The 14,349-nt window shown below is 55.0% G+C and overlaps 4 protein-coding genes across 4 annotated transcripts; 1 reads left to right on the forward strand and 3 right to left on the reverse strand.

Annotated features, from left to right (window-relative positions):
- Window positions 1-472: 472 nt before the first annotated feature.
- B0H18DRAFT_1028222 (uncharacterized protein) lies at window positions 473-3,723 on the reverse strand. Its single transcript, XM_048029922.1, has 13 exons — window positions 3,380-3,723; window positions 3,178-3,329; window positions 2,925-3,122; window positions 2,788-2,864; window positions 2,655-2,731; window positions 2,429-2,595; window positions 2,268-2,356; window positions 2,111-2,211; window positions 1,234-2,006; window positions 935-1,143; window positions 795-867; window positions 657-762; window positions 473-630 (listed from the first exon to the last, which is right to left on the reverse strand). Exons 1-13 carry the CDS (start codon window positions 3,489-3,491, stop codon window positions 620-622), a joined length of 2,145 nt encoding a protein of 714 aa, XP_047889456.1. The 5' UTR covers window positions 3,492-3,723; the 3' UTR covers window positions 473-619.
- Window positions 3,724-5,838: 2,115 nt separating this feature from the next.
- B0H18DRAFT_1122559 (uncharacterized protein) lies at window positions 5,839-6,294 on the reverse strand (the record flags this gene model as incomplete). The annotated part of the gene is made up of 2 exons (XM_048034531.1): window positions 5,839-6,036; window positions 6,106-6,294. 2 exons carry the CDS (start codon window positions 6,292-6,294, stop codon window positions 5,839-5,841), a joined length of 387 nt encoding a protein of 128 aa, XP_047889457.1.
- A 384-nt stretch (window positions 6,295-6,678) lies between these two features.
- On the reverse strand, window positions 6,679-8,826 carry B0H18DRAFT_1028234 (Clavaminate synthase-like protein). Its single transcript, XM_048029923.1, has 12 exons — window positions 8,710-8,826; window positions 8,460-8,646; window positions 8,297-8,391; window positions 7,933-8,242; window positions 7,795-7,879; window positions 7,648-7,742; window positions 7,587-7,593; window positions 7,431-7,534; window positions 7,351-7,379; window positions 7,191-7,294; window positions 6,936-7,132; window positions 6,679-6,884 (listed from the first exon to the last, which is right to left on the reverse strand). Exons 2-11 carry the CDS (start codon window positions 8,528-8,530, stop codon window positions 7,028-7,030), a joined length of 1,005 nt encoding a protein of 334 aa, XP_047889458.1. The 5' UTR covers window positions 8,531-8,646; window positions 8,710-8,826; the 3' UTR covers window positions 6,679-6,884; window positions 6,936-7,027.
- Window positions 8,827-8,994: 168 nt separating this feature from the next.
- B0H18DRAFT_1028238 (uncharacterized protein) lies at window positions 8,995-12,306 on the forward strand. The gene is made up of 2 exons (XM_048029924.1): window positions 8,995-9,237; window positions 9,526-12,306. Exons 1-2 carry the CDS (start codon window positions 9,113-9,115, stop codon window positions 11,984-11,986), a joined length of 2,586 nt encoding a protein of 861 aa, XP_047889459.1. The 5' UTR covers window positions 8,995-9,112; the 3' UTR covers window positions 11,987-12,306.
- Window positions 12,307-14,349: the final 2,043 nt, after the last annotated feature.

Raw genomic sequence — 14,349 nt, forward strand, 5'->3', positions numbered from 1 at the left:
GGACTTCTGCTCGAGAACGTGAACAGTATGCCAAGACCGCCGTATCACCGCCGTTGACTCGGAATGGGTCGCCCACCAAGTACGTACAGTTCTACGACACCTTCAATGCAGACTTCAATGACAAGATGTCGTTTCACCTTCATCGAGATGGGTCTGCCACACATTAAGGGCTGCGCAGACGATCAACATCTCGGGCGTTATGCTCTGCCTACGAGCCCTGACGATGTGAGTATGGGTGTCACTTCTGGAAGAGTCAACCACTGGCACCATCAAACGCAACCCTTCCGCACACACTCCCCGCTTGCCGATCGGATGCCAGAGCCGTCACAAATGGCCGAGCCGCAAGACTGTCGCAAGGGGAATAATCAAATTGGGGACGATCGTGAGTCGCAACCGGGGCCAATTTCCGGGTCGGAGAACTACTTCACCTAGGCCAACACGGCGAAGACGACTCGGGGTTACCCCGACAGGTCGTCGCGCACGTTGGTCAAAATTGTAGAATAAGATCAAGACGTCCATATTGACACATTGACAGCTGGAATACATCAGCTAATTAGTACACACACTCAACATACGAATGTCTCTCCGTGCCCGGACGCAGGAAGTGCCTTGGTCGCGATTATAATAAGTCTTCGTCATATTCGCTCGCCGGGCACCTCCTTCAGGATTCTCCCCGTCATCTCCGTGCCACGGCTGGGAGTCAGCATCAGCCATGTCCCCTCCGTCCCCCGGAGCCCCTCGTACAACGCCATCGCGCACGGCCTCGGGATCCAGACTCAGCGGAGAGACTGGACCTGATGAGACTGATAAACCGCCGGGCATGCAAGGAAGAAATCCACATCCTCTTCGGGCTCTGCAATGGCGTGGCTGCGCACCATGACCATGACCGTCAGCACATACGGGTCCAACAGGATGTGGACTCAAGCGGACTCACCTCGCTTCGACATGCTCCACCACAGTCGAACGGGGCTGCAGGTTGTCTAGATGGACAGAACAGTGGTTGCAGCTCCACAGGGATGGTTGTGTGGGTGTGGCAGCCTCCTCCGCGCGGCGCACACAGTCCTCTTCATCTTCTTCCAGGATCCTCCATTCCGGCAGGTCCTGGCTGATGACCTTACAGTGGACGTTGATCCAGTGAGCGACCTAGCAGCACCGAAGACCGACGATGGGGGTAGAAGGTAAGTCAAAGTCAGCACTGGCTAGAACACCTAAGCCCAGGGTAAACGCACTCACAGCGCTCCTCCAGGTGTGCGCCCAATCGGACGGCGAATTGGTATACTTCACGGTGTTGCGTCTGCAGAGCCTACAGACGACGCGCAGGTCCAGGCGATCCAGGTCCTCCGGCAGCGCCGTGTCCGGATCAAGGCCGAGTTCCCTGATCAGACTCCCGAGCATCGCGCAAGACCGCATCTCGTAATGGAGCGTGTGCGCCGCGAGCCGCCCCTCCCGCGGCTCCGCGTCGCACAGCGCGGCCCAGAACGCCGTGTCGTACCCCTCCGCGCCGGGATGCGCCAGGTGCGCGGTGACGTCGTCGACGCCGAACAGGAACTTCTCCCGGATGTCGTCTCCGACTTCCGTAGACAGGACGAAGATATTCTCGGCAAGCGCGAGACCGTCGCCCATCGTGTCCCTCTCCACCCACCTCTTCTGCCCGCTCCGCATCGCGTTGCTCCTGACCGGGCACCGCAGCAGCCGCGTTTTGATGTTCGCGGTGTACGCAGAGACGCACTCGGGCAGCCGCCGCGCGGCCTCGTCGCACGCAGCCTGCGAGAGCGTCTCGCGGAGGTTGTGGTAGATGAGCGTGCGGAACGCCGGGACGGCATAGATGTACTCGGGCGGCGGCATGCGGACCCACTCCGTCGGTCGCAGCGTCCGCTTGTACGCGTCGTAGGCGTGCTTGACGAGGGCCTTGCGCGCGGTGATGGTCGGCGATTCGTCCGAGTCGAGTCGGCTGCATCGCGCTGCTTCTATGCGTGCTTGTAGGATGGGCTTGATGGACGTCCACACTGTAGAAATAGAGCTTACGTCAGATACGTCCTACCCTCGTGGACAATGGACAGAATGAAACGACGCGTTCGACGAGTCATGTGAATTGAGGGAGTATACCGACCTTCTTCGGTGACCTCGCGATCACACATGGCCTCTTCCCCGCTCCGTATGGCTGCAATATCCTGAGTCTCGTATCCCAGCTCCTTGAACCGCTGCACGATTCTGGGTTAAATGAGCTACTGAGTGCACAATACTACAGCAGCAACATAACTACGTACTGCTCGTAGTATTTTTCCTTCCGTTCCCATTGTTCGTTCTTGAGATGGTCCCGAAACATCTCCAGCCACGGCTTGCACTTTCTCGCATGCTAGTCGCACATCGTGTCAGGCGGCGTGAGTGACGAAGTATAGATCCTCCGATGAGCGACGGGGTGGCGTACCTCTGAAACGTCACGCACATACTTGACGCGCTCATAAATAAAGTTCAGCAGCGCCTCCTTCGCTCCCGCCACTTGCAAATGGATGTCCATCCGATACTCGCGGAATATGTCCATCATGGCATGCATGTCGGCGCGAACATAATGCTTAGCGTTGGGGTAGTACGACGCTAGATGGTCGGTTGAGCACTAAATTCGTGTTCCAGCAAAACAAAATCAACGACTCAACTGAAAGTGTGAGGCATCAATTTCAGGATCTCTGGTTTGAACTTCCGGTAATTCCTTAGATCAACCTCATGTATGAGCCTACATCATAATATTTCTTAGCACGCCGCGACTCTATGTCGAGCCCACCGACTCACCTATTAAGCTTGCAGTCATCGCACAGGCGCTTCAACAAAATGCAATCCATGTCGTGTATATCAGGCGTGCCACAGTCCTGTCAAAGGCACCAGCACCTCAGCACACATGATGGCTTCGCACTGCCTGAACTCCCTACCTGGCATTCAGGTGGACTGTGGAGGAATCGTGCCCAGATAACCTCGGACACGCCCGGCGGACATCCGGGCGCGTTTAGAGCTCGCTCCCTTGCCTGCCTCCATAACCTTGACGCCTGAGGAGACGTGAGTGTGACATAGAATGCCCTACCCGTCTGTCCGAGGTTCGCCAAGTCCAGATAGGCTAGTAATGAGAATATCTGTGGAGGTGTCAGTATGACGACCGTCCCACCAGAGCATCTCTCCGTCAAGTACCTCAAAGAGAATGTCCAACGGGAGCGTGACAAGCATTCCGCGCCGCGCGGGAGTGTTATTGGTGTCGTCATCCGAGTCGTCGTGTGAGTCGAGTCGAATACGCTTTCCCTGCCAGTGGCTACCGTTCGTGTTCTCTCTCTCTCGTGCTTCAACTTACAACATGATGAGCAATAAACATAGTAAGGAATGGGCACAAGCATACCCTCGTGTTCGCTAGCATCGTCTTCAGGTTCATTTAGAGCCAACGACGGCCCGGGATCACCATCCCGTAAGTCCTCGGTTTTGGCTGAGCTAGTACGAGATGACACAGGCATGCTGTAAGTTAGAATATGACGGCAATAAGCCTTGCGCCTGGAACAAAGAATATGTGAGATTGAGATGCGAATGGCGCAGCACGACGCGAATGCCACGGTTCACGGTAAAGGTAAAGTACAAGCCCACTGGCCGAACACTAAACATGAGGAGTGTGGCTCGAGCGCTCAATTGTGGCTTACCGTCTGATGGCCGGTGAGCCGGTCCGCCATCCCGTGCCCGGACACAGCGACTCTGAGCTGTTACTGTAAGTACGTGATAATGATATTCACCACAGCTACGGACGATCAATTGTCATCCCTTCCTCCGCATTCCCCTTGGCAGCATCCGCGAGGCACTGCGACAACGATATGGGTAAGCCGCCGACACGCGCTGGATACGCGTTCGAAAAGAAGTCGACGTCCTCTTGGGGTTCAGCAATTTCGTGGCTACATGATGCCCGTCAGCGGAAGAGAAGATGATAGGAGGGCTGAATAGACTGACTGCATCTTTACGTGCTCCAGGGCATCTTGACGATGTCGCGGATAATTCCCGAGAACGGGGCAATGATTGCAACTCCATACCCGGTCACGTATTCGACCAGTAGCTTGTTCTGCATGGCGTACAATGGCGTACTCTTCCTTTGTCAATACCCTCCAATCTGGCCCGTCGTCCCTCAATTTGTGCGCCATGATGAAAGCATGCGTCAATGTGTGTATGTAATTGAAACATCCAATGTAAAAGACTTACAGCTTCTCGCCAGGTGTATGCAAAATTCTGTGGCCTCGACCATTCTATGTACTCGCAGTCTTCACAGAGGAAGCGTCTGTCGCGTTCAACAAAGTCTTCCGGCCGTGCAGTGTCTGGGTCGAGGTCCACCTTCGACGCCAGATATCTGACCGTCGCAGACCCACGCGTGTTCAAGTTCAAGGTACTGTTACCCAGCTCCCCACAGTCCAGTTCGTATGCCGCAACCCAGAACGCCGTGTCGCAACCGTGAAACATCGGTTTTTGATAGTGAGCAAGGAATGCGGTGACACCATTAATGCCGAAAAGCCACTTGGTGTTCCAGCTAGGGCCTATTTTCAAGCCGAAGACGGAGGTGGCCAGCCCCAGGCAGCTCCCCGCGCCCTTCGTCAACCGCTCCGATGCTCTGCGATTCTTCTCCAACGCGCCCACATCAGCCAGGCATCGCAGTAGGCGGGACTTGAGCGTGTCCTTGAAGGCGGCGATGTACCCAGGCAAACGCTGCGCGGCCTCGTCGCACGCGGCTTGCTGAAGCGGAACATTGAGATCGGCGTAAATCAACGAGCGAAACGCTGGGATGGCGTGAATGAGCTCGTGGGGTGGAAGATAGACGCATTCGATGGGCCGCAGAGTTGACTTGTATTTGTCATACGCCCGACCGACCAGAGCCTTTCTAGACTCTATGATCTGTGGTTCGCTCGCGTCCAGTCGGTTGCATCGTGCCATCTCAACGTATGGTTGCAGCAGAGGCCTGAGGTGCCTCCAGACTACATGAAGATGAGGAGAGCAAACCAGGGCGAAGACGAGACGGGAACTGACCTCGTTCAGTCACGTCGCGATCGCGTGTAGTCTCTGGCCTCGATCGTATCGCACGAATATCTTGATCCTCATACCCTAGCTCCCGGAACCGCCGTACGAGCCTGTGTGGGTTCAGTTGCTGACACGTACGACACAACAGGAAGGATTTGCGTACCGGTTGTAGTGTAGCTCTAGACGCCCCTGCAGCTCGTGTTCAAGATATATGTCGAAGTCACTGTTATTCAACCACCGAGTGCACTTCTCCGCATGCTAGCCACATGGCGTGTCAGTTTGAGCAGTAGTAGTCGTAAGTACGGAAGACTAAACGGCATACCTCAACAACAGCTTTCACATAGTCCGCCCGCTCATCTCGGAATTGCTGCAGCGCCTTCTCCGCTGCGGCTTTCCGTGAAGTGACATTGATATCCCTCTGGTACTCGTCGTACATGTTTGAATTGCAATGATATCGGCATCCCAATAGAGCTTGTGTTCTGGGTGGTAAGCTGAGCGACAGCCTGAGATGAGCTCTGGACTCAGCCCATGACGAAGATAAGACACTCAACCGTGTGTGTGAGGGATCAACACCAAGACCGCGGGATGCACACTGGGGAAGCGTTCGGGAAGGAAGCGATCGTGTACGAGTCTATGCCAAGGTCATTATATAAGTTCATCGCGGCGTGAATCATGGTTAGTAACGTACTCCTTATACTTGCATGTCTGGCATATACACCGCATGAGGGCGAAATCCAAATTGTGAACGCTGTCCAAACGACACTTCTGTGAAGATAAATCAGTGTGCGTAGACCATGTACTGTCGTAAACACTTTACCATTTAGTTGAGCCGTAGAGGAACCTTGCCCAAGAGACCTCTGACACGCGCGGCGGGCACTCAGGGGCGTTTCCGGCGAACTTTCTCGCTGCTGTCCACGTCTTGGAAGCGAGAGGGGACATGATCATCGCCCGAAATGCTTTGTCGGTCTGCGCAAGGTTTGCCAAGTCCAATGGCTTCAGGAGCGAAATTATCTACATCAGTGGATTCGGGACATACGTCGTAAGTACGTATGGTCGTCACCTTGATAGCAGAGTGCATACCTCCAACATCACTTCCAGCGGCAGCGCAAGAAGCAGACTGAGCCTGAGGCGTGGATTCTCCGTGTCAAAAAGACCGTCGTCATGGGTTCCCGCTATTCGAGAGCGCTTCTCATTAGGCATGTCGTTTAGGGTGTCCTTGCCATGGATCAGCACTTCTACCTCTGTACAACCATCCTTGGTGTCCGACATAGCCGTGCGCTCTGCAGAGTGCAGAAGACGCTGCCTAGAGCCACGAGACGTCGCTGGCATGCTATGGAGCCGTACAGTGAGAGGCAATGTTGAAAGCGGGCCACAGAGAGGAAAGACTCGCCCGCGTCACGGTCGAACGAGTCAGATTGCATGTTCTTCAGTAGTTATGTCAGAGCCAATGATCTAATTTGGATCTAATCCAATGAATAAATCAATCGGTTTCGTTCGATGTTGTCCCCAACGGGAAAAGTTGTGATGAATAAGGACTCACCGAATATGTGAGGACTCGGGAGCACAATGCACGTCTATTATAGGTACCTGTCTGAACGCCAAGTGAACACGTCCGTGCACGTAAGCACCGGTCGATCGCAGAATTCTATATCTGGCAACACCTGCTCTGGGCGATGTCATCAAATGAGACGTAGGTGCATAAATACATGGACCTCGCATGTTATGAGTAGACGCGAGTATTTCCCTTCGACGGACACGATCTGAGGTAGCTGTGTAGTAAGTATCTCTGACTCCGATCGAGTTTCGCGGGTTCAGTACTATTTCGGGCCAGTGCACTGGTGATTACACTTGCACTTAGACTGGCAGGTAACCGTCAGTATGCACATGTGGACGAACCATGAAGAATTAACCTTTGTGTCGATGGGCGGATGCGGCTCGAAAATGACTGCGAACGGTGAACCCCCATGTACGTACAAATTCCGACATGACTCCCCTTCAATGTCTAGTGGTTTTTGTACGTCGCCTCTAACCTCGACTTCACATAATCGCCCGCCGTGACTACCTCGTACTTCGCTGGGTTGTCTTCCGTAACACATCCCGGGAACGGCTGAAGCGGTCGCCAACCATCAGTACCTCAGGCACCCTTAGGAGCAACGAACGCTTACCTCGAGTCTAACATTGTAGTCGCTGCCGAAGAAGAGCGGGATGGAGTATCGCTCGACGCCGGACCGGTTGACAGCACGGTGGACGGTCGACTTGAATACGTCGTCTACATGTCTCAGAGTGTCAATATGTTCATCTGTCGAATTTGGACACAAAACGCACTGGACCAACGAGCGAACTGGTCCCCAATGCTGCGAGGGCATGTCAATTCACAATACAGCGATCAAGTAATATGAACACACTTGATAACGAGCGTCCCAGGAATTGGGACAGCATCAATCCACCTTCCCGCAGCATTGAGCACTTGCAGGGCCTGAACTTTATCTTGCCAGAGGATCGTGAAGCACTGAGAGCCCATCAATATCGACTTGTCCTAGTAGGAAGTAAGGAGTTGTAACCTCATAACTGTGCAATACCCGTTAGTAATCCGTCTCAGACATAGGTTCTGAATGTTCTTACTCGGTATGCGCCCCGATACCCTCTACACGGGCATCCACTGCACCGGTCTGTGGCGGATAGTAGAGCAGGCGCATGATCGCTGCGGGTTTTGTTGTCTATGCATTCCGTGAGTGCCACATCTCGGTATGATACAAGTTTCATGGAGACCTTGTCGTCGAAGAAAGTCTCCGGAAGGTTCAGCGCAAGGGCGAACAGGGGGAAGAGCATCTTGCCCAAGTTCACAGCAGCGTGGCTGTACAACCACCATAAGACTAAGTGCTCCGCAGACAAAGATCAGACACTCACTAATACTCGAGAGAAGCCTCTCTGAATCCAGGTAGACCCTTCGGCCAGACGTTCCCGCCGCCCATGACCCCGTCTTCCTCTGCCGTACGACCCTCGCCGGAGAACTCCTCCCAGCCGAGGTCGAAGCCTTCGTGCAAATCTCCGCGGTTTTCGGGGTTCGTGTTCTCGCCGAGCAGCGCGGTGTAGCCCTTGAAGTTCCCGGTTTTGTGGATGTCCAGCGTTGCCTTGGTGTCGAGCGGGAGGGAGAAGAAGCGCTTGCCGGCGGACACGGCGTCGTGAATCGTGGATTGGGGAATGGTGTGGTTCTTCACTGGTGGAGTATTCTGTATGGTGAACGAGTGTATGACTTCGAATATGCACATACCGTAGAAGAACCCGACATTGATGCAAGCGTCTCGGACTTCGTCAGCCAGAGCGCGTCGGACGGCGGGATCTGTGTTTTGTATGTTCTGAAGATCGCTGTGATCTCATACAAACTCGTAAGTATCCGTGTTTTCCTGTTTCACAAGCTCACGGCTGAGACTCACATGATGGGTATTTCCTCGAACGTGCTGTCAGTCCTCTTCATCGCTGGAACGATAGGAGCATCTTCAGCCATATTGATCGCGGGAAGAGTAATAGGATGAGAGCAAGTCGCCCAATATAAGTGCGCCGGATGCAGTCCATGGCGGCGTTCAGTAAGTGCATAAGTATGTGCCTGGAGTGTGCTAATGGCTATCTCCGTGTCGACCTTCGGAATTCAACGACGTAGGGGTGCATTACCAGTCATGGGCGTACCACCGGCTTGTAATATCCAACCGCAGCTCTGGTCACCCTCAGTTCTACTCAGGTTCTACTTCCTCCACTGTCAGTAGTATCCAGTACTTGAGTGGACACCGGAAAAGACGACGGCTGCCAAAAGCGGAAACCCGGGGGAACTCGGATGTGTTTTCAAAGCTCGATTGACTAATATTTGGAGCTCCGATAACTCAAGCACTCTTGCCTTTACCCCAAGAATATGTAATTTTTCAGACTCCGACACAACCCATTTCACAGGCTCAACCTCGAACCCGGAGTATCACATCATCATTCTCCATAACCACCACCACCTACTCACACGGCGACGACGACGACGACACTGACAGTGACGGCGAACACAACCTCCTGAAGAGCTATCCACTTTTGTGGGATATTCACTAGCATGTCTGTGTCTTACTTGCCCCAAGCTTCGCGCAAGCAGCAAAGCCCTCAGGCTTCAGAAGAGAGCGCCGATGTGCCTCGCGTTGCCGAAGATATGCAGGAGGCGTACATTGGGGCTAAAGAGAGGTGAGCATTCTCATCAGTGACTCAACCCGTCAAGAGATGTGCGGAGAAGTGGGCATAGGCTTCACCAGCAGGGGCGAGGAAGATTGATCCAGGACAGGGTGGTCCCAGTGCCACATCGTCGGAAAGGTTATGTTTTGATATGACAGGCTCAGTCCCTTCCTCGCTCTGCGCAGGGCACGCATGCGAATGGTCTCGAGTGCCCAATGATCCGACCGCAATGACAAGTAGACCTCGCGGTCCTACATGTCTACATGTCCGTTTCTGAGCTATTCACTGACATCCTTGCAGGCTTCTGAACGCCATTGACTCAGCAAAATCACTGCTTGGCGGCCTTCGCGATTTCAATAAGACATCGTGGGTTGTCAGGTACCCTCAATTGCAGGAGCAGCCCGAGGAGAATGCGGAGCAACCCGCATCCCCAAAGAGACGCAAGGGCATGCGCCGTTCGCTTTCCTTCCCAGATGATCCAAACTTCCAGGCGGAGGTCGTTGTCAACCCGACTCGTGCAGGCATGGCCCGTTCCATGACCTTGGCGTCCATTGCAGACGCCGAGGAGGAGCCAGAGGTCGCACCGCAAGAGGAGGCGGAGGGTCTTATCCCTTCTCCAGATTCGGCCGACTTCCATGTCATCCGCCTCGACCTTAAGCTGGGCGCACACGGGTCGACAAGCTCGCCAGCGGCTCTCGTCTCGCAGCTGGAGAAGTCTTCCATTGCCAATCTTTTGGACGAACGGATTAGCAATGCTGTCACTCACATCGACAGGCTCCGTCTGCGTGTGGAGGACACCTCGTCAAAGGTACTCGTTACTGGCGACCTCAATGCTGGCAAGTCGACGTTCGTGAACGCGTTGTTGCGTCGCGAGGTCATGCCGGTTGACCAGCAGCCATGCACTACGGCGTTCTGCGAAGTACATGACGCTGTGTCGGAGAACGACGGCAAGGAGGAAGTGCACATCCTCAAGGACGGCGTATCATACAGCAGGGAGGACGAGTCGACGTTTACACGGGCCGCTCTTTCGGATCTGGAGTCATTTGTGTCCGAGAACGAAAACGAATCGCAGGTGCTCAAGATCTACCTGTCCGACTCGCGTGATCCGGCCAGTTCGCTGCTGAGCAATGGCATCGTCGATATCTCGTTGATCGATGCCCCCGGCCTCAACCGCGACCTCGTCAAGACGACGGGTGTGTTCACTCGCCAGGAGGAGATTGACGTCGTCGTCTTCGTCGTCTCGGCGGAGAACCACTTCACGCTGTCGGCGAAGGAGTTCCTGACGACGGCTAGCAAGGAGAAGGCGTACGTTTTCATTGTCGTGAACAAGTACGACCACATCCGCGACAAGGCCAAGTGCAAGAGGCTTGTGCTCCAGCAGATCAAAGAGCTCAGCCCAGCGACGTACGACGACGCCGAGGACCTCGTGCACTTCGTCGACTCGGCATCGGCCATAGAAAACGGCACTCCAGACTTTGACAACCTCGAGTCGTCGCTCCGCTCGTTCGTCCTCGTCAAGCGCACAAAGTCCAAGCTTGCGCCTGCGTCGACATACCTCCACCACGTCCTTTCTGATGTCGGCTTGCTCATCGGTGCCAACGCCATCGTTGCCGACTCCGAGCTCAAGCGCGCTCGCGAGGACCTCGACAGGTCGCGCCCCGTCCTTGAGAAGATGAAGAACGGCCGTCAGAACCTGGAGGACAGCCTCGAGTCTGTTGAGGAGGAAGGCGCGTCGGCAACGCGTAGCCGAACCAAAGAGCTGCTCTCGACTGCTCTCGACCGCGTTAGCCAAGGCAAGCTCGGCGTCGACCTCGCGTCGCTCAAGATGCCGACTTACCCTGGTCTGCTCAATATCTGGGACTACGCTCGGGACGTCAAGCAAGCTCTGCTCGCGAGCTTGGACATGGCTGTCAAGCTGGCCGAGGACGAGGCTCGCGTCACGACGTCGAACTCGGTCAACAAGATCTCGCGTATGGGCGACGAGCACCTGCCCGAGGGCATCGAACGGCCACGGCGTGTGTTCATGCCCGAAGCGATGTTCTCTGTGCGCGCTGATAAGAACGCGCGGAGGAAGAGCCGGACCGTGTCGAGTGGCGCCGTCGTCGCAGGCGGCATGCTTGGCCTGGGTATCGGGCTCTCACAGCGCTCGGACATGCTGGAGACGAGCTTCTTCGATCTGTTTGACGTGCACCACCAGTTCTGGGTCACGTTCGGCGACAAGAAGGCCGAGGACGAAGAGGAGAGCCCAATGACTGCCCTCAGTGTCGCCTCAGTCGGCATCGGCGCGGTTACGATGGTCGGCGGGCAGGCAATTGGCGCACGCGGGATCATCGAGGGCTTCGTTCGCATTGGCGCGCTGTTCGAAAACGAGAACGCGCGCAAGTGGGCGGCGCCCATTCTCGGTGCTGTCACCATCGGGGCGGCGGTGTACTTTATCCTCGAGCTCCCGAGCACGATCCCTCGGACTATTGGCAGGCGGATCAAGACGACGCTGGCGAAGGAGGCTGAGGAGCGGGGTGCAGAGGGCACGTTCGTTGAACTACACGGGCTTCGAGTGAGCCGAGAGACACGCAAAGTGCTTCGGCTGGCGTCGTGGGACTTGAAGGAGCGTTTCCGCACGGCGATGGACGAGAAGAACAGGGAGGTTCAAGGCGCGGAGGACGTCGAACACAAGGCAAGGAAGGCGCTCGAGTACTTCCTCAGTGTCGAGCGCGAGACCAGGGAAGTGCGCAAGCTCGCAGGATTGGGCCTGACTGCGTGAGGCGCCCTCAATTCGTTTTCGTGTCTGACTGGAACCTTCGACTTCGCGGCGCGCGGCCTGTATGGTTCGCCGTCGATTAGAGCGAGCCTCCTTGGGTGCACTTACTCACTTCGACTAATTCGTACGTTCGGCTCTGTTATTTCGTCCGTCACTCCTTCATGTTCCCTTAAGCTTGTCTTCTGTCTCGACTTACAATACGGATCTCCTTGTATGCTAGATCACTCCCCTATGCAGATGTCTGCTACGTGTACGTCATGACCTGTCTACCAGCCGCGTTGCTACAGTCTGTTGCAATATGATGCTGTGTTACGAACCATGTAGAGAACGTCCTGTGCGGTGGGTCTGGTCAGGCAAATTCACAGTGCGTGCGCTGGTCTCGTTAGAAGTGCATTGCCACTGGACGTAGACCATGGCCAGTGGACGGTCGTTGACATGGACAGACACTACAATCTGTCGTACACGCCAGGGACCAGGGCAGGCTCCTAAAACCAGCCGTCCATGGCGTTCTCGCTCCTACATGTCGATAGCCCACCATATGCTGAATCCGAAAAAGGGAATTGTGTTTAGTGTTATGTAATGTCCGAAGTTTATGCGACTAAGAGGAGGAGAACGCCATAGGACGGCTGGCCAATTTCGTCCCCGAGGCCACCCCGAGGCATGCGCGCTTCGCCCTCAGGCCAGCAGTGCGGTCACAGTAAGTGACCGAGCGCCTTTCAGCGAGTTTCGGGGTCCCGCTTGGCTCGCTTGCCCCGAGTCATCCAAATCAGGACATCGCTCGACGCTCGTGCGTCGAGGCGCGATTCATGATGGTTTTCGGTCTCGCATCCATCCAATGGGAGGATGTGGGACTGACAACACATTTGGGAAATTCAATGAGCATTTCTTTGGTGCCTCGCGTCGCTGCCCCAAAATTTGACAAAATAAATGAGCGGGGACTCGAACCCGTGCACCCGAAAAGGTGATCGGCGGCCATGACCACTGCACCAAAGTACCAACACCGTTTTATCGATGGCACTAAATAAGAGTACCAGCCAGCTCGTGGCACCCATTGCCTGTCAACTCCGAAGTACACGGCCACCCTTGTATAAATGATGGGATAATCATTGTCAGTGCCCCATGTGGCAGATGCGCTGCCCGGCACGTCAGCGAAGCACACGGTCACTGCAGTATGCACGTCGTGATGTGCTACATAGGGGTGGCCATAAATGGGTCCCACGAGCTGGCTGGTACTCTTATTTAGTGCCGTCGATAAAACGGTGTTGGTACTTTGGTGCAGTGGTCATGGCCGCCGATCACCTTTTCGGGTGCACGGGTTCGAGTCCCCGCTCATTTATTTTGTCAAATTTTGGGGCAGCGACGCGAGGCACCAAAGAAATGCTCATTGAATTTCCCAAATGTGTTGTCAGTCCCACATCCTCCCATTGGATGGATGCGAGACCGAAAACCATCATGAATCGCGCCTCGACGCACGAGCGTCGAGCGATGTCCTGATTTGGATGACTCGGGGCAAGCGAGCCAAGCGGGACCCCGAAACTCGCTGAAAGGCGCTCGGTCACTTACTGTGACCGCACTGCTGGCCTGAGGGCGAAGCGCGCATGCCTCGGGTGGCCTCGGGGACGAAATTGGCCAGCCGTCCTATGGCGTTCTCCTCCTCTTAGTCGCATAAACTTCGGACATTACATAACACTAAACACAATTCCCTTTTTCGGATTCAGCATATGGTGGGCTATCGACATGTAGGAGCGAGAACGCCATGGACGGCTGGTTTTAGGAGCCTGGGACCAGGGTCATAGACACCTCTGCTCTAAGTAAAAGTGCGTCTCTCAATACTTAGAGTCAGATTTAATTTGAGACAATGTTTTCAGTCTACATACGTACAGCGTCCGTCTCCTATAGACGCTTGTGGCCTTTTATGGTCTGCAACGGAGACTACCGTCTCCTACGCCTGCTTGAAGACACACTTTCCACTCGAATGTTCCCCCCAACCGCAAGCGAAACGATGTGTTGCGCATCTGTGAAGCGCGATACCCCCGTTGTCTGTCGCGAGGCCGGCCATGAGCACTCTTAAATTGGCTCTGGCCGTTCCACTCCCCTGCAGATCGCGGAGTGTCCATAGAGCCCCGGTGCAAGCAGCCTCTCTCTCTTCGGAATCGCGTTCGAGACACTACGACTCTGGCATCGCTCGGATGGATTCTTTGTATCGCAGCTTCGTATGCCATCGTATCTGTCCCGGACCTGCTGGCGACGGAACTATCCACTCGAATGCCCATGGGTCAGTTGTACTACCTGGATGTTATCAATGGATGCTCGTCATCTGATGTATGACTTGTGTTGTCCAGGTGAGGCTATCGCGATGCCAAACT

Source organism: Fomitopsis serialis, assembly GCF_022376445.1.
Source record: "Fomitopsis serialis strain Sig1Antser10 chromosome Unknown B0H18scaffold_79, whole genome shotgun sequence".
NCBI lineage: Eukaryota > Fungi > Basidiomycota > Agaricomycetes > Polyporales > Fomitopsidaceae > Fomitopsis > Fomitopsis serialis.